Source organism: Rhinopithecus roxellana, chromosome 16 (assembly GCF_007565055.1).
Source record: "Rhinopithecus roxellana isolate Shanxi Qingling chromosome 16, ASM756505v1, whole genome shotgun sequence".
Lineage (NCBI taxonomy): Eukaryota > Metazoa > Chordata > Mammalia > Primates > Cercopithecidae > Rhinopithecus > Rhinopithecus roxellana.
The window spans coordinates 20,920,560-20,944,076 of record NC_044564.1 but is presented as its reverse complement, the minus strand read 5'-3'; the positions used below and the strand labels follow the sequence as shown (position 1 = coordinate 20,944,076).

The 23,517-nt window shown below is 42.1% G+C and overlaps 1 protein-coding gene and 1 pseudogene across 4 annotated transcripts; one reads left to right on the top strand and one right to left on the bottom strand.

The window, feature by feature from the left end:
- On the top strand, positions 1–2,093 carry LOC104667535 (annotated as a pseudogene). The gene is made up of 2 exons (XR_004054039.1): positions 1–696; positions 846–2,093. The product of XR_004054039.1 is annotated as a multifunctional protein ADE2 pseudogene (transcript).
- Positions 2,094–3,722: 1,629 nt separating this feature from the next.
- Positions 3,723–23,284, bottom strand: SLC25A51 (solute carrier family 25 member 51). Of its 3 annotated transcripts, XM_030919936.1 has the most exons (4): positions 23,017–23,284; positions 22,483–22,509; positions 18,365–18,489; positions 3,723–8,305 (listed from the first exon to the last, which is right to left on the bottom strand). In XM_030919936.1, exon 4 carries the CDS (start codon positions 8,261–8,263, stop codon positions 7,370–7,372), a length of 894 nt encoding a protein of 297 aa, XP_030775796.1. In that variant the 5' UTR covers positions 8,264–8,305; positions 18,365–18,489; positions 22,483–22,509; positions 23,017–23,284; the 3' UTR covers positions 3,723–7,369. The 3 variants fall into 3 exon arrangements, with proteins under 3 accessions (XP_030775796.1, XP_010368298.1, XP_030775797.1); XM_010369996.2 differs by lacking the exon at positions 22,483–22,509; XM_030919937.1 differs by lacking the exon at positions 23,017–23,284 and having other exon boundaries at positions 18,377–18,489; positions 22,483–22,975.
- Between the last annotated feature and the right edge of the window lie 233 nt (positions 23,285–23,517).

The window sequence follows — 23,517 nt, the reverse complement described above, 5'->3', positions numbered from 1 at the left end:
ATGGGTGCAACTCTCATCCCACTCAGGATAACGGTGATGGCTGAGGTACTGAACATTGCTAAAAAACTGTGTGAAGGTAAAACAAAAGAGGTCTACGAATTGTTTGTTAAATAGGCCAGGAAAAGTCCTCCTGCAGTCTAAGGGCCAGATGACAGCAGGAAATGCAGTCAGAATCACCTGGAAGGAAAAGTTGCAACCTCAAATAAAATTACCAGTTGCATTTTTCTGTTGTTACAGGAAGCAGGTATTAAAACTGCTTTCACCAGAAAATGTGAGACAGCTTTCATTGTGCCCCAGTGTGAAATAATTCCAATTGAACGGTTTGCAGAAGAATAGCAACTGGTTCTTTACTCAAAAGAAATCCTGGTGCCAAGGAAGGATATGAGTTTTACCCACCTAAAATGGAGATGTTTTTCAAGGATGATGCCAATCATGACCCACAGTGGTCTAGGGAACAGCTAACTGCAGCAAAATTTGGCTTTGCTGCACTTGGTGTAAAACTGAAGTGGATATGATGAGTCATGCCACATAGGCTGTTTTGAAATACTGGAGACATCCTGGTTGCCCCCCAGAACTGTACACTGGTTGATATGAAGAATGAATTTGGTGTTGATGTGACCAGCAAAGAAATTGTTCTCACTGATGTTATTGATAATGATTCCTAGAGACAGTGACCATCAGGAGATCAAAGCCAATATAGAAAGACAGTCTTTTAATTATCCTTTTAAAAATGTTATTAAAAAAAAAGAGAGACAGAGTCTTGCCATGTTGCCCAGGCTCAAGCAATCCTCCTGCCTTAGCCTCCCAAAGAGCTGGGATTACAGGCGTGAGCCACCACTTCGGGCCGAAAGATAAACAGTCATATCAAGGCTTCAGTGTAACTCCTGAAGGGTTCCAAATGGTACAGAAAAACTTTGCATGGGTTGTAGAGATTAGAGTTGCTTTTGAAATCAGAAAGTCAGTGCAGTGTTATAGTACTGATGGGTTCTACTTCTGACCTTAGTCACCATGAAAAAAATCAAGGCCTGTGCAAATTTTGGCATTCCATGTGGACTTCGAGTAACATCTGCACATAAAGGACCAGATGAAACTCTGAGGATTAAAGCTGAGTATGAAGGGGTGGCAGTCGTACTGTATTTGTGGCAGTGGCAGGCAGAAGCAATGGTTTGAGATCAGTGATGTTTGGGAACACTGCACATCCAGTTATCTGCTGTCCTCCCCTCACACCAGACTGAGGAGTTCAGGATATGTGGTTTCCTCTTCGACTACCCAGTGGTCTCGACTGTTCAACCATACTTTCTCCAGAAGGATCAGCTCAGTTTGCTGCTCAGATCTTTGGATTAAACAATGACTTATTATGGGGCAAACTGCAAGGAAGCACTTTGAGCACATGGATTTCTTGGAAGAAAGGTGACAAGAAAATCACATAAAGAACATCATTGCATTTTTTAGGGGGAAAACTACAGATTTCTAATTTAGCTGCAGAAAAATCAAGCAAGATGAAAAAATTTAAAATTAGAGAACACAAATAAAATGTACTAGTGAATACATGATTTCCAAGATCCAAACAAAAACTATTCACAACGTAATTAAAACAGCTAAGTGCTGTGAAAAACAGAAACACGGTGACACAGGAAGAGCCTGACAGGAGAACCTAACCGAGTCCTGCGAGTGTAAGCCAGCTTCCCCAAGGAAGTGACATTTCAAGCAAGATCTGAAGGACAGCAGTCTATAAACGAAGTAGAGAAAGGTAGTGCTGAGGGCAGAGGGCACCTACATGGGCAGAAGCTGGGAGCAAGATGAGTACAGCATGCCCCAAGTAATCAGGAAGTGCCAGTGGCTGGAGTGCAGAGACAGCAGTGCAGTTTTAGCTAGAGATGAGAGCAAGGGAGGCAAGGGCTGGATCATCCTGTCTCCTGTAGGCCACAGCAAGGTGTCTGGTCTTTATGACAGAGGAAAGGCATTTATTGAAGTGACATTTTAAAAAATTACTGACGGCCGGGCATGGTGGCTCATACCTGTAATCCCAGCACTTTGGGAGGCCAAGGCAGGTGGATCACTTGAGGTCAGGAGTGTGAGATCAGCCCGGTGCAAAACCCTGTCTCCTGAAAAAATAAAAATTTAGCCAGGTGTGGTGGCGGATGCTTGCAATCCCAGCTACTCAGGAGGCTGAGGCAGGAGAACTGCTTGAACACAGGAGGTGGAGGTTGCAGTGAGCCGAGATATCACCACTGCACTCCAGCCTGGGTGACAGAGACCATCTCTTTAAAATATATATATATTGACAATATGAAGAATAGATTGAAGGGAGATAAGAACTGAGATAAATCCTATTTTACCTTCAATTTCTACTTTAAAATCAGATACAATCATTTGGAGAAAAAATTTCCTAGTTGGGAATGTCAGATAGATTTAAGGCAGCCGGGCGCGGTGGCTCATGCCTATAATCCCAGCACTTTGGGAGGCCGAGGCAGGCAGATCACCTGAGGTCGGGAGTTCGAGACCAGCCTGACCAACATGGAGAAACCCCGTCTCTATTAAAAATATAAAATTAGCCAGGCGTGGTTGCGCATGCCTGAAATCCCAGCTACTTGGGAGGCTGAGGCAGGAGAATCGCTTGAACCCTGGGGTCGGAGGTTGCAGTGAGCCAAGATCACGCCATTGCACTCCAGCCTGGTCAACAAGAGCGAAGCCCCATCTCTAAATAAATAAGTAAATAAATAAATACATAAAAAGATTTAAGATGGAAGCCAGTCTCTTGGGGATTGGGAGAGCTCTGTAGCTAAGCAGAGATTCCCCAGGGCCATTCCTGGTCACACCTACTCCTCGCTCTGGAGGTCTAGAACTCTACAGTGGCTGCTAGAATTCTACAGAGGCTGCTATGGGTGGGTTAGAAGATTTCACCAGATGATATGATGATTAAACACCCTTTTTATGAAATCTAAATTTACAAGTTCAGGATATTGCACTTTCTCTTTATGATGGATTTCCAGCTCTGAAAGCAAAAGTAGGTATTAAAAAAAAAAAACAAAACTGAAAAGGACAAACACCCAGACTATTTAACTTGGGAGTAAACATTACATGAGGGTACTCTATTACAACAGAAAGTACTGAGAAGCTAAACCAAGAAAGTTTAAACTCAGTAGGGAAGTTTATTATATGAGAAAGACCGTTAAGAAATAAAATGTGTGGCGGGGTACGGTGGCTCACGCCTGTAATCCCAGACCTTTGGGAGGCCAAGGTGGGCAGACTGCTTGAGCCCAGGAGTTCAAGACCAGCCTGGGCAACATGGTGAAACCTCATCTCTACAAAAATTAGCTGGATTTGGTGGCACGTGCCTGTAGTCCCAGCTACTCAGGATGCTGAGGCGGAAGGATCACTTGAGCCCAGGAAGTCAAGGCTACAGTGAGCCATGATCATGCAACTACACTCCAGCCTGGGCAACAGAAACTCTGTCAAAAAAAAAAAAAAAAAAAAAAAAAAAAAAAAAGTTTTGCAGTTAAACTACCTGAAAAAAAACTTACATGAAACCCTCTTGACCAAATAAGATGGATAGACAAAGGAATGTTTTACCTGCCACATCCCCAGGTTAAGTTGCTAAAAGTCAAGGTAGTATGCTGTTTTCTCAATAAAAAGACTAACAGCTTAATCTATTAATGCCACAAAAAAGGAACATGCTAGTATTAAGGAACTACTCAACCATAAGAGAAGACCAAAAAGAGTGAGCTTAAAAAACAAACTTTATTCCAAATTATCAAAAAAAAAGTGTTAACTCTGAAACATTTAACATATTTCATTTAAACTCATACGGTCATAAAACTCAAACTATCAAAAATAGCATTGTGCGCTTAACCACTTTCAGTAATGAACCTTCAAGAGGAAACATTTAGAGACTCCCACACAACCTGGGCAACGCATATTTAATATTAAGCAAAGACAGCATTAAAAACTAAAAATCCTCAAATTTCAAGAGAATACCTATTCAAGTTTTTGATATGCATTTGCACATGATAAAAGAAATATTTTAATTTAAAAGAAACCAAGTCTGAGTGCTTACCCTTTCTTCAAATGTAATCTCCTGTCCACCCTTCATTTTATGACTGCATACGCCTCACTCTACTTCATCTACACTGAAACAGTGTTAGTTCAACATGATTGGCTTCACTCGAAGCCCTCTAGATCCCATTTCATATATCCCATCGACCACCATTATTCCCTTACATGTTTGCACAGCCTTATACTGAGTATTACATTGTAATCGAGCTTGGGAATTTCAGGTATCCAAAGGTAATTATATACACACGATTCTGTTTTATTGCACAGTTCACAATATAGCCGGTGATTATACAGCCAACCACGTTACGATGAATATCGACTATTTAGACAAAGACATCGATTTTGTCCCCAACCACAAATGAAACAAGAAAGACACACATATTCATCAACATATTAAGGTTGTGTTTACTCTGTGGTGCAGTCCTGAGGGCTCATACCACTCTCAGTGTGTTCAATACAGAATCCGTAACATTTCTGGTGGCATCACACATGAAGTATAGGACACAAGACCGTAAGTGTCCTGCACTCATGAGCCATTTGTGCCACATACGTAACAGAAAGGCCACTTTTAAAGCTTTTCAGATATTCAATCATGTTTGTCTTTTCAATTTTTTTTTTTTTTTGAGACAGAGTCTTGCTCTGTCGTCCAGGCTGGAGTGCAGTGGTGCAATCTCGGCACACTGCAACCTCCACCTCCCAGGTTCAAGCGATTCTTCTGCCTCAGCCTCCCGAGTAGCTGGGATCACAGGCGGGTGCCACCATACCCGGCTAATTTTTTGTATTTTTAGTAGAGATAGGGTTTCGCCGTGTTGGCCAGGCTGTTCTCAAACTCCTGACCTCAAGTGATCCACCCGCCTTGGCCTCCCAAAGTGCTGGGATTACAGGCATGGGCCACCATGCCTGGCCTCCCTTTTCAAAGTTGTTACCACACTACTTCACACTGAAGGTAAAAGCAATAGTTAGAATCTTTTATTAACAACACATTTTGACTTCAAGTTCAAAGCTGTTGGTTACAAGTTCTGCTAAATTTTTTTGTCAAATTTAAGAAGCCTATAGGACAACACAAAACCATCCCTGGTAATGTATTTGCAGTTTGGTCTTCAAAAGCTGTAAAGAGTGACAAAGAAATTAAAAAAAAAAAATACTGAGTTAAAACCATTAAAAATATTTATTAATAATTGTTTTTAAACGCCACTTATTTGAGACAGCAGAAACCAAAGCATGTTCCTTAGAATTCTCACTTAGCTTGTATTTCACAAAAGTGCTTTAGAACTCAGATTTCTACCACCTGTATGGAGTGTAAAGTCAAAAGGAAGCCCAACAAAACCAAAGGCCCAATGGTGTCTATTCCCAGGCTAACCCACCTGCCTGGGCTGAGGAGCTGGACACACCTACTGACAGAGTCACACACATGAATGAGGGGGTCGGGCACCAAGGTGCCTTTATTTATTCATTTCTCAAACTCAATTCCCTTCAAATCCTGACTCTATTTAATAGGCCAAAGGACACTACTCATATTTATTTGGTGCCAAATTATTATTATTTTTAAATCCTTACATCTGCACCTTGAAAGCAAACTGCAATATCCAGCACAACATTGTCAGACAGAGCTGCTGTAGGGCTATTTAGCTTTATTACTGCCTGGCCAATGCTTAATACACTTCATCCTTTACAGCTGGAAGAAGGATGTTCACTGTATTTAACCAGCCATAGTGCATTTAGAGGTAAACAGCTTTTATGGACTATTTGCCCAGGAACTTTCAGTAAACTACCAAGTTGCGGCCCTGATTTTATTTTGGTCAGTATGTGCATATATTCACATGTAATTACCCAGAAAGAAGAAAAACTGGTTAACAAGAAACCTACCGTCATGTCAGATGCTGGAAATCAATCTTTAGCTACATAATATTTACAGAAAAGGTTTTAAGATTCATAATCCACTTTTTCAGTCTGTCTCTTATATTTCATTAGTCAATTGGAAGTGGCATATGAGTTTCATCTGGAAAAAATATTTTCACATTTTCTAATTCCTTTGACAAAGTTTTCGTCTGTTAAGGGATGAGAATGCTATTTGGCTATTACCTACTTTTAGAATTCAAACTAACTCTTCAAATGTCTTTATTTAGATTGTATGCTCTCAAATTATCTTACTGTTTTACTGACACAATGGTAAAACGGGGTTCCCAAAATGTCAAAACCCTAATGGAGTCTCCATTTCCAAGAGTAAATAAAAGACAGCGAACACTGTGGGGTTAAAACTATCCTGAGTCTTTTCCCCTCTGTAACATTTAGAAACTAGGGGGAAATAAGTAGGATTCCATTAATAGACTTCCAAAACAAAATGTTATGGAAGTGTTTATTTTTTAAAAGGAGAGTTTTAAGAGAACAGGATGTTTGAATATGACCAACTCCTACTCAAGGCGAAAACTAACCACAGACCTTTGCTGAGATGGCACCAATAATTGAAAGGAACCAAGCTAAACAGAATTTGATCTATACACAAAATGAAAACTTGTTAACAAGATGGAACACGTATAACAAAATTTAAGTCCCTTCATCTTTTGGCAATGAAATAAGTGAAATTATAGGGACATTTTGGAAGGGTTGAAGGTCACAGTCAGAATCAAAACAGAAAACTTTCAAACCTAGAAAGCAAAATGGGAACTTTCATAGCTCCCTGATCTACCATATCTAAACAGAGACAGTATAATGACTATCCAATAGGTGCTTAGTTTCAAAAATAATACAAGCAATTTATCATGAAAAGCCTATACCTAACAAGCTGTTTGTCTTCTCTGTTCTGCCCCTTTGTCATATGCTTGAGCCTAATGAAGAAGGTCCTCTGCAGCTGCTCCTGAGGGCAGAGAAACAAGCAATGGAGTAACAAAGGAAGCCTGACGAGCCCCTGGCCCCTGAGGACCTTCTCTCTGGCCGGTCACAGCCACTTACGTTTCAATGCAGGAGACTTCAAGACCGGTTTCAGAAAAAGAATCCTATTTTGGGGATTAGGTTCCCTGTCAAAGGCCATCAGATGGACAGCTATTTTCCAGGCAATTAGCCTAAAGCTCTTAGGTAATGATAAAAAACAAAACAAAACAAAACAGAAAACAAAACAAAACAAAAAACCTTGTATTTTCCTACTGGAACCTTTTATTCTGTTTTGTTGATGCTGAAGGAAAACAGCTTTGCCCATAACTCACTGTGCTGGAGTCATGACACCAACTTGTATTCGGCCAATTAAGAAAGAGGTCAAACTGCATTCTTCTTAGAAGGTCTATTCAGTTGATAAATGGCACTTAACTGATGGTATATTTCATATAACCTTTAACAAGAACTCATAAGTTGCATTGATTATGCCCCAAGAAATAAGGGACCGATGGTAATTCAGATGGGCACCTCTGAAAAGATTTATCAGTTTTCTGTCCCGTTCCAGCCAGATTTTTTGGAAAACCTTGGGGAAAGACTGAAATTCCCCACCAATCTGAGACTGTATGCGAGTTTTTACAACATTAATTGGAAAAAACAAGAATCCCAACATGGCACCCAATAGACCTCCACAGATGAAATCATTGACCAAATGAGCACTGTGAGTCGTCGCGGTAGGCAGATGCTCCTTAATGGGACCTCGAAGGCCAAAAAACAAGACATTGCTGAGTCCATTCCGGAAAAGAATGGGCACCAAGCCCCGATAATACTCTCCAATTCCATGACATTTCAGTGCCTTGAAAGCCTGATAAGTGTTGGTAAATTTGTCATGATGCTTGTGGTCTTGAAGCAATGTCTGGACTCTTTCCAGTGGAGTGAAAATTGCTTCTGTTGTCCCTGCAAGCACTGCCGCCACGCCACAGGTTGCAAACTCTGGAGCACTGACATGCTTGTGGAGAAGGCAGGATAAATCTTCATAGAGACCAAACATAAGTGCAAGTGTAGTTGTCTTCTGCATCAATGGGGGAAGGATTCCACGATACAAATTTCGAAATCCATCCCTTCTCAACTGAAGTATTGCATCCCGTGTTTTGATGCCATACAGCTGTTGTCGAAAGAGGACCTTCTGAATGGGAAATGTGATTGCAACATTGTTGAAGGCTGCACAGCAGCCACACAAGTAATGCTTCATCTCACCAACATTTGTAATATGAGGTGATATATCTTGTTTTGAAGATGTTAGTATTGGTGGCCTCTTTTCATGAGCTTCTGAATCCATCATGTTGCTTAAGATCTTTCTTTTTCATGAAGGACTTTTTTTAACCTATAAATAATAAATGACAACGGGTAAACCCGTTTTATAGAGAGCTAAACACATGGGATTTCTCCCTAATCCATCCTCTAATATCTGGACACCACACTTTCCTTTTCAGACTAGATCAGGGATTCTTCAAGCGTTCTCAGAAGACCCCTGGAAGTCCCTGAGATCCTTTTGGGAGTCCAGGAGGTTTTCCTTTTTCAAACTACATATCTATGTGAGGCTCGATTTTTTGCATATACTTTAATCAAAACGACTTATCACAACAGACTGAATGCAGTAAACAGTAAACTCCATCTGTCTTTTAAATTAGACATGCAAGAGGCTTAGAAAACTGTAAAATATTTTCTAATGACTGTAAAATCATTAGAAAAAAATGGGAGGCATGAATGTTATTTTTCATGAAAATGTGTTAACATGTAATCATTACCTCAAATGATTAATATGTTTATCATTACCTCAAAATTCATATTTTAATTTTAAATTCCTAAAGACCCTGAATATCAGTCCACATAAACAAAGGCTGTTTGGGGCCCACAATAATTTTTAAGAGTATAAAGGAGTCCTAACAGCAAAAATTTTCAGAGCCACTAGACTACTTCGTAATTACTGACTACACTATACAACGGTATCTATCGTCCTGCTGAAATAGGCACACATTCCTCCCATGAGAAATAAAACAGCAAGACATGCATTCATTCTATTAATATTTACACTTCTTTGGTACCTACTATGAACTAGGTCCTCTGCTAAGTTGCTAGAGATTCAAAGATAAGGAACTCACAAACTAATAGAATGTGCCAACGTGGACAAGTACACCAATATGACAGCTTCTATGATAACCAACCATTGTGGGAACACAGGTAAGGAACACTGAACATGCACCTTGGAAGGTGGAGGTGTGGGATGATGGGCGCAAGGAGGGCCTGCAGGTATGTACCATGCACTCTATTTTCATATATGAATTCTCAAAACAACTCCATAAAGTATTATTTTTCCAGTTTTACAAATGAACAAAACCAGTATTCTCTTTTGTTCTGTTCAAGGCACAGCTAGTAACTGGTGGGGTCAGCATTCTGAAATGAAGTCTGACTGACTCCAGGGCTCATATCTCTGCTACCATATCACAGATGGCAATGACTTTGTGAGGCTGCCCTGAGATAAGAGGTAGCTATACTAGATACTGCTGAAAATGATAGGAACTAAGCCAAAGTTCCACCCCTATAAAACACCTCCTTCTGTAAAATGTACGATCTTTCCTTGCCAGTCATCTAAATCTGATTCCTCCTCCCTGAAAAAAATCCAGATCCAAATAGTTGGGTCATACAGAACAATTCCTACCTTCCAGTGCTGATCTTGGAGATCACCTTTATTTGGGGGATAACATGACAATTGTATTATATCTTAGATATAATAGAAATACATACAAAATTCTATATATTAGAAATATATATATGAGGCTGAATATTTTTTAACTGCATTTTAATTCCTTAACAGTAAGAGACTGGCCAGGCATGGTGGCTCATGCCTGTAATCCCAGCACTTTGGGAGGCTGGGGAGGGAGGATTGCTTGAATCAGGAGCTTGAGACCAGCGTGGGCAACATAGAGAGATCCCATGCCTACAAAAAAGTTGAAAATTAGCTGGGCATGGTAGCACATGCCTGTAGCCCCAGCTATGTGGGATGCTGAGGTGGGAGGATCAGTTGAGCCAGGGAGGTCAAGGCTGCAGTAAGCCATGATTGCACCACTGCACTCTAGCCTGGGCAACAGAGCAAGACTCTTGTTTCTAAAAATAACAACAGTAATTTAAAAATTAAAAATAGTAGTCAGGCGCAGTGGCTCACATCTGTCATCCCAGCACTTTGGAAGACCAAGGCGGGAGGATTGCATGAGGCCACACATTTGTGCCCAGCCTGGGCAACATGGTGAGACTCTGCCTCTACAAAAATCAAAATAAATTCGCAGGGCATGGTGGCGTGCACCTGCAGTACCAGCTACTGGGAAGGTGGAGGCAGAAGGACCTCTTGAGCCCAGGAAGTTGAGGCTGCAGTAAGCTGTGTTCATGTCACTGTGTTCCAGCCTGGGTGAAAGAGTAATACCCTGCTAAAAAAAAAAAAAAAAAAAAAAAAAGAACATACGATCCAACAATCCTACTATCCTACTTCTGGGGATATAACCAAAAGAATTGAAAGCGCAGCCTCAAAGACCTTGCACACCCACGTTCACAGAAGTACTATTCACAACAGCCAAGAGGTGGAAGCAATCCAAACCATATTTAAGGGTTTCAATGGGAAATAATAAAAACAACAAAAAACTGTCTAGGTCTTTCAGTTGGAACAAAAAATTGCCAAGTTCTTTATGTTTTTTTTTCCCTCCTCATACTACACACATGCTGTGGTGAACTGCTCAACATTCAGGACAAAAGATGTTAAGGAAAACCATGATCACTCTCAAAGTAAAAAGCATAGAGCTGAGGCACAGAAAGAATCAGAAAGCATTAGTTCCTAAGGGGCATGTATCTGCCAGAGCCACCGATGTGTAACGAATATGGAACACATACACAACCATAATTTTCCTTCTGAGACGGCAGATTAAGAAAACAATTCACACAACATGTACACAGAGATTCAGCCATAAGATAGTCACAGCCAGGCTTTTAACAGCAAATACTGAACACAAATGCTCAACAGTAAAGGACACAATGTGTAAGTGAAGATGTATCCACAGGATGAGACATACAGTTATTAAAAATAAAGAAGTGTTTAAGGTTCAGTGTAGGATTAATTTTGAATTTTTAGTGGTATTTAGATGGAAAGTAAAAGTTAAATAGCGCGTGTATGTCAGGTACCTACGTCAGGGGAGATAAGACATGCAAATAATTAGACAACAGGGAGATAAATGAAATCATGGAAGGTATCAAGGCCCCGTAGAGCAGGAGGTCATTCATCAGCTGTCTAGAAGGAATGACAGGCAGAACATGACCCCTGGGCTCGACTCTGAAAGCTGAATAAGTATCACTATGCACATAAGGGTGAAGCACATTTTAGCCAATGGAGCAGCACAGGCTAAGGCATAGGTGTTGGGCTAAAGGAGCATCGGCATTGCATTCTTGGAGGTTACCTGTGTGTGCCTGCAGGGGCACAACGTAGGTGGAGAAGGATGGGTAGCTGATGAGGACAGAGAAGCAGGTTAGGACCCTCAGGAAAATCCCAAGACCCTCTGAACAATACTACATTATATATATACAATACTACATGATATATATATATAAAATTTTCTTTTTCTTTTTTTTGAGAGTGTCTCACTTTGTTGCCCAGGCTGGAATGCCGTGGTGCAATCTTGGCTCACCTGCAGCCTCAACCTCCTGGGGTCAAGCCATCCTCCCATCTCAGCCCCCTGACTACCTGGGACTACAGGCACGTGCCACTACACGTGGTTAATTTTTTTTTTTTTTTGGATGGAGTCTCACTCTGTCGCCCAGGCTGCAGTATAGTAGCACAATCTTGGCTCAATGCAATCTCTGCCTCCTGGGTTCAAGCGATTTTACCGCCTCGGCCTCCTGAGTAGCTAGGATTACAGGTGCGCACCACCCATGCCCGGCTAGTTTTTGTATTTTCAGCAGAGATGGAGTTTTGCCGTGTTGGCCAGGCTGGTCTTGAACTCCTTACCTCAGGTGATTCGCCTGCCTCAGCCTCCCAAAGTGCTAGGATTACAGGTGTGGGCCACAGCGCCCGGCCCAATTTTTGTATTTTTTGTAGAGATGGGGTTTCACCATGTTGCCCAGGCTGGTCTCGAGCTTCTGGGCTGAAGTGATTCAACCGCCTCAGCCTCTCAAGGTGCTGGGATTACAAGTATAAGTCACTGTGCCCGGCCAAAATATTTTGCTTTCTCTTGTGAAGCAGATGAAAGAAACTATTTTACTTAAAGTATGTTACACTAAGTCTGTATGTCCTTTTCTAAGAATGTAGACTATTATTAAGAAAATGTAGACGTCTGTGCAATCTATGGCCTAATGCCTCTTTGGAGTTTGAGTTGCTTTGCTGTCATGTTTCTAAAGATGAACTCTTCTTAACTAACAGCAAGTTAGGACTACTATCACTGCAGGCCCAAAGTCTACCCTAAGGAAGGTAATACGAGGAGTCTACTTTCCATCTAAATACCACTAAAAATTCAAAATTAATCCTACACTGAACCTTAAACACTTCTTTATTTTTAATAACTGTATGTCTCATCCTGTGGATACATCTTCACTTACACATTGTGTCCTTTACTGTTGAGCATTTGTGTTCAGTATTTGCTGTTAAAAGCCTGGCTGTGACTATCTTATGGCTGTATTCTCCCCACTCAAAGAAAGTCACTTGGTTGTAACCAGAGAGCTGGGCAGTGTCAGAGCTCAAACCTTTCACAGTTCCTCCCTGATCAGGAGAGCCATACCACCTCTAAGGTTCAAAATATTTTGTTCAGTTGAAGAAACCTGCTCTGAAAATTTGTTTCACTGCCATTTAAACAGAGAGAAATTACTTCCAATTTTGCCAGTTACTAATGCGGTTAGATTATGAAGTCACCTGTATGCTCCATTGAGAGATGCCAGATTCCTTGGAGTTGGGCTGTTTGTAGATCCAGTAACAACAACAACAACAAAAATTTAAATAAAAATGCACAAAAGAAATGTGTATTACCTAAATGAATAGAGAAAAAAAGCTGGAAATCAATTAAACATACAGAAAGCCTCTCCTCCAGGCTCACTGGCCTACTCGGGTCTCATCTCACCTGAACTAATGTCAGGGACTCTGCAGCAATCAGCCTGACTCTGTTCACCTTCACCCACCCCTATTCCCTGCCCTCTTCCAACCTACTCATCATTTTCAAAAGAAACACACACACTACCAAGCGAAAAAAGTGAGGTGTGTAACAATGCATTTTGGAATCTAACATCAGCACAGAGATACCTCAGTGTTTAGAATGGTTGCACTGTACTCTGAAATGACTGCACTGCATACAATTTATTCTATCTCCTGTTTATGGTTGCTTTTTTTTATATATTTTTTATAGTTTTGTTTTGTATTATTAAGGTTTGGAAAAGTCTGTGGACAATTCAGCTTGCCAAGTATGTGAGTGGGTATATAAAAGCTGTATGTTTTTAATTCCAAGACCTTCCAGAAGTGTCTAGAGGAAAGGTCTAATTAAACCTGCCCCCACCCACCTTTTCTTTTTTTCTTGTTTTTTTTTTTTTTTGAGGCAGAGTCTTGCTTTGCTGCCCAGGCTGGAATGCAGTGGCACGATCTCGGCTCACTGCAACCTCCAACTCCTGGGTTCAAGTGATTCTCCTGCCTCAGCCTCCCAAGTAGCTGGGATTACAGGCGCCTGCCACCATGCCTGGCTAATTTTTGTATTTTTAGTAAAGACGCGGTATCAACATGTTGGCCAGGCTGGTCTTGGAACTCCTGGCCTCAAGCGATCCATCTGCCTTGGCCTCCCAAAGTGCTGGGATTGCAGGCATGAGCCACTGGCCTGGCCTTTTAAAAAATCTTTTATTTTAAGTTCAGAGGTACACGTGCAAGTTTGTTATATAAACTTGTGCCATGGGGTTTGTTGTACAGATTATTTTGTCACCCAGTTATTAAGCCTAGTACCCATTAGTTATTTTTCCTGATCCTCTCCCTCCTCCCACCCTCCACCCTCCTATAGGCCCCAGTGTGTGTTGTTCCCCTCTATGTGTCCGTGAGTTCACATCATTTAGCTTCCACTTATAAGTGAGAACGTGTGGTATTTGGTTTTCTGTTCCTGAGTTAGTTTGCTAAGAATAATGGCTTCCAGCTCCATTCATGTTCCGGGAAAGGACACGATCTTGTTCTTTTTATGGCTGCATAGTATTCCATGGTGTATGTGTACCAAGTTTTCTTTATCCTGTATACTACTGATGGGCATTTAGGTTGATTCCATGTCTTTGCTACTGTGAATAGTGCTGCAGTGAACATGGATGGGCATGTGTCCTTATAGTAGAACTATTCCTTTGGGTATTTTTTTCTATTTCGCCTTTAAACAATGCAGCAATGGGCAACCTTGTACCTAATCCCTGTGAATTGTTTTGCCATTAAAAACTTTTTTTTTTGAGACAACATCTCATTCTGTTGCCCAGGCTAGGATGCAGTAGAACAATCATGGTTTACCATAGGTTTACCATAACCTTGAACTCCTAGGTTCAAATGACCCTCCTGCCTCCTGAGTAGCTGGAACTACAGGCACACACCACCACATTCCGTTTTTTTTTTCACTTTTTCTTTTGTAGAGAAGGGGTCTTATGTTAGCCAGCCTGGTCTCCAACCCCTAGCCTCAAGTGATCCTCATGCCTCAGCTTCCCAAAGCGCTGGGATTAACAAGGAGTGAGTCACCTTGCCTGCCATTTAAATTTTTGAATATGATTCAGCATCTTTCATTTCTACTGACCACTTCTTTACTCTATATTTTCATATATGTTGCCCATTTTTCTGCTGGCGCTTTGGTTGTCTTACTGATTTGTAAAATACCTTTTGGATATGAAGAAAATGAATCTAGTTATATTAGTCAAATTGTGGCAAATAATTTTTCCATGTCTATACCATTTTTATACACTAAAGTTCTTAATTTGGATATTAAATATATCTCAACTTCTAGATTTCATGTTCTCCTCAGAAGGTCTTCATTACTCCAAAATTATAAACAAGTAATCCAGGCTTCCTTCCACAACTTTTTTTTTTTTTGAAAGTCTCACTCTATCATCTAGGATGGAGGGCAGTGGTGTGATCTCAGCTCACTGCAACCTCTGCCTTTCTGGTTCAAGTGATTCTTCTCCCTCAGCCTCCCAAGTAGCTGGGATGATAGGTGTGTGCCACCATGCCCTGCTAATTTTTATATTTTTAGTAGAGACAAGGTTTTGCCACATTGGCCAGACTGGTCTCAAACTCGTGGCCTCAAGTGACCTGCCAGCCTCGGCCTCCCAAAGTGCTCAGATTACAGGCCCTTCCATAATTTTTATGGTTTCATTTATCACGTACACTGTAATCTCTCTGGAATATCAGTACAAGAAGTGAGGCAAAGACAAGAGACTGCCAACATCACTGATGAACTTTGTTTCCACCAGTCGCAGCATAATCTAAATACCCATGGGCACTCACGTTTATTTCTGCACTCCATTCTTTTCCACAAAGAGCCTAGTATTTCTTCTCTAGTCCTAACCTGTTTTAACCTATTGCAGCATCAGAATACAGTTCATCATCTAGTAGGGCTTCCCCTCCGAAGAGAATTATTACAGTTTTTCTGGTCCTCTCACTTTTCTCAGGTAAACTTCCGTGTACTCTTCCCCAAAATCCTGCTGGTGTTTTATGGTGGAAGATGTATCCACAAAATGACGCATATATAGTAAAAATAGGCCAGGTAGCCGGGCACAGTGGCTCACGCCTGTAATCCCAGTACTTTGGGAGGCCGAGGTGGGCGGATCACTTGAAGTCAGGAGTTCAAGACCAGTCTGGCCACTATAGGGAGATAAGTACAATCATAGAAGGTATCAAGGCCACGTACAGCAGGAGGTCATTAACTAATTGTCTGGAGGGAATGACAGACATGACATGACAAGTCTATTTTAATTTTAAATACTGATCATCTTTTCAAAATTGAATGTTAACTTTGCAAGAACTTGGTATCTTCCTATTTACTTACAACTTTTTGCAAACCTTAAAGCATTAAAATTTTCTTCACATAGATCTTATTTCTTACACCAATGTATTTTACCTTTTTGGTTACTATTACATTTTGTTTTAAATTTTTTAATCTTTTTCTTTTTGAGATGGGATTTCACTATGTTGCCCAGGTTGGTCTTCAACTTCTGGGCTCAAGCGATCCTCCTGCCTCAGCCTCCCAAAGAGGGATTACCGACATGAGCCACTTTGCCCTGCCTATTATTATTCATAGGCTATTTATTTCCATCAATGTTCTAACTAGTTTTTGTTTGCATAAGAAAAAACGAACAATTCTTGGGTATTAAGGTTAGAACCAGCTAACTTACTGAATTCTTACTATGTCTCAGTTTTTTGGTGAATTTGTTTCAGTTTCCACAATGTAAAAGATCACTTGCAAAAAATTTTGCCTCTTTCATGTGTAATTCTTTCTTCTTATTGAACTGACAAATACTTCCTGAATAAAATTAAATTATAATAAAGGATTATAATAAATTATAATTATTATAATCCCCATATAATTACATATATATATAATCATAGTTCTTATATTTTTCTTGACACCTGTGGGAACTCTCCTAGGGATTATCATTAGTTGGCTTTTGGTTTTAAACAGGAAGTTCTTGTCATCTCAGTGTTCATAATCCAGGTCCTAGCAGTTTTCAAGTTTACACAGGGAAACAAATCATCAAGACACAAAAACGTTCACTGATCAGCTGAGTCATATAAGATTTATTTCCACTCAAGTATCCCTCCTCCCTGTTTATCATCGACCCCCGCCCATCTGCAGGACTGTACTGTAAACATGAAGTGAAAGAGGCCTTCCTACTGCTATCACATAATTTCATCTCACAAATTATGCCAAAAACCCCAAAACTTCAATCTATATTCATTCTAAGAATTAGCAGAGCTGCAATTATAACTTCAGCTCCTGCCCCTAACTATTAACTATGAAATTGTGCTTCCCATTAAAAATGGATTCCAGGCCAGGCGCGGTAGTTTACACCTGTAATCCCAGCACTTTGGGAGGCCGAAGCAGGCAGATCACTTGAGGTCAGAAGTTCGAGACCAGCCTGGCCAACATGGTGAAACCCTATCTGTACTAAAAATACAAAATTTAGCTGGGCATCTGTAATCTCAGCTACTCAGGAGGCTGAGGCAAGAGAACTGCCTGAACCCAGGAGGCAAGGTGCAGTGAGCCAAGATTGCACCACTGCACTCCAGTCTGGGCGACACAGCAAGACTCCGTCTCAAAAATAAATAAATAAATAAAATAAAAAAGGATTCCATTTTTATAGTCAACTGATAAGTCAAACTGAGAGAATTTTCAAACACGGGAAGGAAATATACATTTATTATTATTGTACTGAAGTTCAATCACCTGCACACCTTCCCACTACCAATAACTCAAAAGTCTATCTTAAACTTTGGTCAAATGCTTTTAGGAAGCTCCTGAGATGATCATACAAACACTGGAGACAGAGCCAGTGTAATATTTAAGAGTAGAGCCTCTGGAACCTACTAATTACCTCAGTTTAAATCCTAGCTCCACCACACACGTACTGTGCGACCTTTGACAAGTCACTCTATAGCTTATTCTCTTTATAAAACACGGCTGTTAACTACCTCATAGACTAGCTCAATTAACTGAGCTAATAACATGTAAAGTGCCTGGGAGAACAGTCTAGTGTACAGTAGGTACTCAACAAAGGCAAGCTATTTTATTAGTCTTTTCTGACTTATTCATTTGGTGTATTATATTAGTGTATTTCTTGGTGATTACTCACCCTTGTAATATGTAGATAAATGCTACTTGGCTGTGGTGAAATATTCTTTTATCATACTGCTAACTTCCATTTGGTCATATTTTAAAATTTCATATTATTGTTCATAACAGATCATGTTGTCTTTTTTTTTTTCTTCTTTTACAAGACAGGGTCTCCCTCTGTCACCCAGGCTGGGGTGCAGTGGTACAATCATGGCTCACTGCAGCCTCAAGCTCCCAGACTCAAGCAATTCTCCCAGCTGGGACCACACACGTGCATCACCATGCCTGGCTAATTTTTCACTTTTTTGTAGAGAAAGGGTCACTCTGTGTTGCCCATGCTGGTCTGAAGCTCCTTGGCTCAAGCAATCCTTCTGTCTCAGACTCCCAAAGTGTTGGGATTATGGGCATAAGCCTTGGCACTCAGATAAGTTTCCAGTTTTAACACTATCTTCACATCAAGTGCCAGTGTCAATGTTCCACTGGCTTTGTAAGAAGAGTATGTGATTCCCCGCCCCCCCATCATACTGTAGAACAATTTAAACCTTATCAAAATGATCTGTTCCTTGAAGTTTAAAAGAATTCACCTGTGACATCACCTGAGCCTGGAGTTTGGCAGGATGACAGCTTTGTGATAATGTTCCCAATTTCTTCCATTGTTATTGTTCTGTTAGGTTCTCTCTTCTCGAGTCAATTTTGATAACTGGATTTCCTTAAAAAAAAAAAAATTCTGGTTTAATTTATATAGCCTTTTTTTTTTTTTTTTTTTTTTTTTGTAGAGACAGAGTCTCACTATGTTGTCCACAGTGGTCTCAAACTCCTGGGCTCAAGTGTTCCACCCGCCTTGGCCTCCCAAAGTGTTGGGATTACAGGCATGAGCCACTGCTCCTAGCCTATTTTTATTTTTAAAGACAGGGTCTTGGCCACATGTGGTGGCTCACGCCCATAATCCCACCACTTTGGGAGGCCGAGGCAGGCGGATCATGAATGAGGTCAGGAGATTGAGACCATCCTGGCTAACATGGTGAAACCACACCTTTACTAAAAATACAAAAAGTTCGCCAGGCATGGTGGCACGCACCTGTAGTCCCAGCTACTTGGGAGGCTGAGGCAGGAGAATCGCTTGAACCCCCGAGGTGGAGGATGCAGTGAGCCAAGATTGCACCACTGCACTCCAGCCTGGGTGACAGAGCGAGACTCCATCCAAAAAGAAAAAAAGAAAAAGAAAATGACAAGGTCTTGTTCTGTCACCCAGACTGGAGTACGGTGGTACGATCACAGCTCACTGCAGCCTGGACCCTCCGGGCCTCAGTCTCCTGAGTAGCCAGGACCACAGGCGCATGCCACCATGCTTGGCTAACTTTTAAAAATAATTTTTAGTAGAGAGGAGGTCTCGCTATGTTGCCCAGGCTGGTCTTGAACTCCTGGGCTCAAGTGATCCTCCTGCCTTGGCCTCCCAAAATGCTGGGATTTACAAGCCATTGCACCCATGCAACACTTGCTGTTTTAAAAAATTATTTCTAACCTGTGTACATATGTTCCCGTTTTTCTTGAGCAGTTATCAGTTTATCTAATTTATAACCTTCCCGCTCCTAGCAAAGTAGCAGCTTGTGAATTACCAATTTTACTATTTCTCAGTTTTGTTTTGTTTTTTTTTGAGACAGAGTTTCGCTCTGTCGCCTGAGCTGAAGTGCAGTGGCTACCTCACAGCTCTGTGTACTCACTGCAGCCTTGACCTCCTGGGCTCAAGCAATCCTTTCTCCTCAGCCATCTGAGTACCTGGGACCCCAGGCCCACACCACCAAGCCCAGCTAATTTTTGTATGTTCTGTAGAGACAGGGTTTCGCCACGTTGCCCAGGCTAGTCTCAAACTCCTTGGGCTCACGCCATCTGCTGTCCTTGGCCTCCCAAAGGGCATCAGCCACCATGCCCACCTAGTTTAAAAAAAATTTTTTTTTTTTTTTTTTTTTTTTTTTTTGAGACAGAGTCTCACTCTGTTGCCCAGGTTGGAGTGCAGGGGCGCAATCTCGGCTCACTGCAACCTCTGCCTCCCGGGTTCAAGTGATTCTCCAGTCTCAGCCCCTCAAATAGCTAGGACTATGGGTGCACACCACCACGCATTGGTAATTTTTCTATTTTGAGTAGAGACAGGGTTTCACTACACTGGTCAGGCTGGTCTCGAACCCCTGACCTCAGGTGATCCACCTGCCTCGGCCTCCCAAAGTGCTGGGGTTACAGGTGTGAGCCACTGCACCCAGCGGTTTAAACATTTTTAAATTGCTTTTCCTCTTTATTATCTTTCTCCTACTTGGTCTGGGTTTATTTTCTTGTACTGTTTTTTTGTTTGTTTGCTTGTTTTTTTGAGACTGAGTCTCATTATGTCGCCCAGGCTGGAGTGCAGTAGCACGATCCTGACTCACTGCAACCTCTGCCTCCCAGGTTCAAGTGATTCTCCTGCCTCAGCCTCCCAAGTAGCTGGGATTACAGGTGCGCCACTGCACTTGGCTAATTTCTGTATTTTTAGTGGTGACGGGGTTTCACTATGTTGGCTAGATTGGTCTTGAACTCCTGAGCTCAAGTGATCCAAACTGCCTTGGCCTCCCAAAGTGCTGGGATTAAAGGTGTGAGCCACCGTGCCCGGCTTTTTTTCTTGTAATTCTTAAGTGGGACAACTATTTCTATCCTTTGTTTCACAACTTGACTGTTTAAGGCTATGTACTTTCCTTTGAGCAAAACTCTTCCTACTACTTACGAGAGCTAGCATTTCGTCTTTACTTGCTTATAAGTGTCCCAAAATCTTCAGTTAGTCAGTTTAGTGCTGTTATTCACAGTAAAAATAGGATTAAAAGGAAAAAAAAAAAAAGGTTCCAGAATATCATCTGTTCCCTCTCTCCTCTCCCTTTCTTAATATACGCAGTTTTGGGGCTTAATAGGATTAACTTCAAGATACGGTTCTAGACACTGAAATTTGTCGGGGTATTGAGTTTGATAATTACTAGTCTACTACATCCTTACTTTTTACTGTTTCAGCTGATAGGCATGAGTTAAAAACTCTTAGTAGTACACTTACAAGCTAAGATTAATCAATATTTGAAGTCCTAACACTTAGTCTAGAAAAGCCTGATACCCATGTAATGCTTTGCACTTCTTCAGTTTCAAAATTAAACAATGTTAAATCAACAAGAATATTTAGATTAATGTACATGATTACATGATATTGTGACAATTTATGAATGTCAAAACCATTTTATTTTTACATACTGAGCACACGAAATATTTTATATTCTAAAGTTACCACCTACAAGTTGTTTACATATGCTCCTTGACAGTACAAGCCAAGTTATTTGCATACATGAACAACAATAAATATCTTGTCCATGTTCACTTTTATTGGAATGTTACTTGTATTACTTTCTGAAATTTTGCAAATAAAGGTTAGTTTATTTATGACTCTGAGAATGGGGACTGTATTAAACAAGCGGAAAATTACAGCTAACAGAAGTTAACCATTTATTGACCACCATATCAAACTATTTTAAGAACATTACTGTATGTTAAGATTCTCAGATTTAAAAAATAGGCCTAGATGGGGAGAAAAAATGTTATGAAACTCTCTCGGACTTCACAGATTTAAAGCTTTTTCTCTAGTTTAATCCTACACACCAGGATGGTGTGAACAGGTTCTTAATTTAGCAATAGAAGGATAATGTGCACAGCATTATTTGGTAGTGCAGTTTAGAATTTTGCATGTTTACCTATACTGTGAACATGGTTAAATTTCTTTGCTAAATTGATTTTTATACTTTTATTCATTAATGTGGATAATTCTTTGCAATTTACTGCAAAATTTATTTACCATAACTTCACGCTTGTGTGCTACGTAAAACTATCTCATCATAAGGGAGCAGTTAATGAACTTGACTTTCAAGCAACTACAAGTGTCAAGCTTCTGTGACTAAGAAAACAGTGTAAAGTCTAAAACCTTATTGTAATGTACAGCCTACATGGATCGGCATGATCCAGATATGATCCCAATACAAAGGTCTCTGCAAAAACTGGGGAGAGGGTGACTCCAATTCTCAAAGGATGTGAATTTCCACTAGTCAGCAGGTCTGAGTCAGCATTCAGAACAAGATCAGCCTGGGTCTAGTCCTAGTTATGACACTATCTTGCCAATACAAAGACAAAGCAATATCTGATTTTAAAATCCACTAATCTGAGTTTGCTTTCATTTACCAATCGAGAGATCAGACAAGTCAACTCCTAGCTTATTTTCCCCTGAGATGCGCTAAGGGTGACTCCAGTTCCGAAGCGGTAACCTGTGCTCTGAACCACTATGGGACCTCAAGAGTCCTAGCATCTTTTGATCCTATGGAATCCTTTCAAAGCACGGGCAGAGGAGGCTCAAAATGGCAAGGTCACTATACATTTCAAGGGCTTCTGTTTCACAGATTACAAGTAGAGAGAAACAGAAGGTGGGAATTAAGATCAGCTAGGTAGAGCTGTGAGATGCAAAACAAAGGTTATGCAGAAAGCTGAGGTGCTGACATACTCCGTCTAGCTAAACTGAACACCAAACAATGGATGGAGGCTAACACCACCACCACCATCGTCACCGAAAATCCTTGTACAAGTGAGCTTCCTACAACGCGATGCAACATGGTGTCGCAGAACAAGCACTGCCAGGTTATGTAGCTGAACTTACCGTTCTCCAGGCGTCCGTTTCCCCAACCTGTGAAAAGCGGGGAGGGGGTTGGACAAGATCACTAAGTCCTCTTCTGTCTCTGACACTCTACAGCCAGGGGTCCCGAGGTGAGGCAGAAATCCGTCTCCCGGGAGGCAAGGGCCCTTGCGCGGTGCCAGCCCCGCTTTCCCCTGGGTGCAGGTAGCGCCCGGCTCCTCCCCACCCCTGCGGTTCCTGTGTACTAGGGAGGTGCCTCCCCAGCCCGGGGCGCGCCCGAATGAAGGGACAGCGCCTCCGCAGGAAAGGTCGCCCAGCAGCCGGACAAACACCCGCGGCAGGCGGGAAGCTGGGAGCCGAGGAGGCTCAGAACTGATTCAGTACGCGCCGCCTGGGTGGGGCCCGCAGGGGCCGGGCCAGTGCAGCTGGAGCGCGCAGAAGACGGGGATGGGCCCCCAGGGCGGCAGGCTACCCCAACGGGCCCTTCGACGCATTTCCCCTCCCTCCAACCTCTTGCTACGGGAGCCCGGTGCTTCCCCACGCCCGCCCCGTACTCACCCATCGCCACCCGCGTCCCGCAGGACAGATAGCGAGCCGGGGCCCGCGCAGGCGCAGACCGTGACCGACCCAGGGGCTGGGGCGCAGCGCGACGCGCTAGGCGCCGTTGGGGTCACGTGAGGGAGACGCCGCTCCGCCTCCTCTCCCTCGGCCCGCGGCCCGCCAGATGTCGCCAGCCTACTTTTCCTGGCCGCAGGCCGCCGCGGCGGGGCAGGTAGAGGGCCACGCCAGCACACCTGTCAGGTTGAGGGCTCCGCTAGCCTCGATGCTTCACCCTTAATGCCGTACGGTGGCCTCAGCGTGCCAGAAACAGCCAACGCGCGTTCTCTAGCGAGCTGCCTGCAGGGGGCGTCTGGGCATTGTCGGTTTTAGGGGCATTGTCGGTTTTAGGGGGCTAGCGCCTTCGCGGAAGACTCCAAAGTGTCCTCTGTGGAGCCTTGTTGGGTATCTTCAAACCTTCAGAGGGACCTTTTATCAGCAACCCATTCCGCAGTTCACAGA

Coding starts and splice junctions, on each gene's coding strand:
- SLC25A51 (XM_030919936.1), bottom strand. CDS start 8,263: ATGATGGATTCAGAAGCTCATGAAAAGAGGCCACCAATACTAACATCT.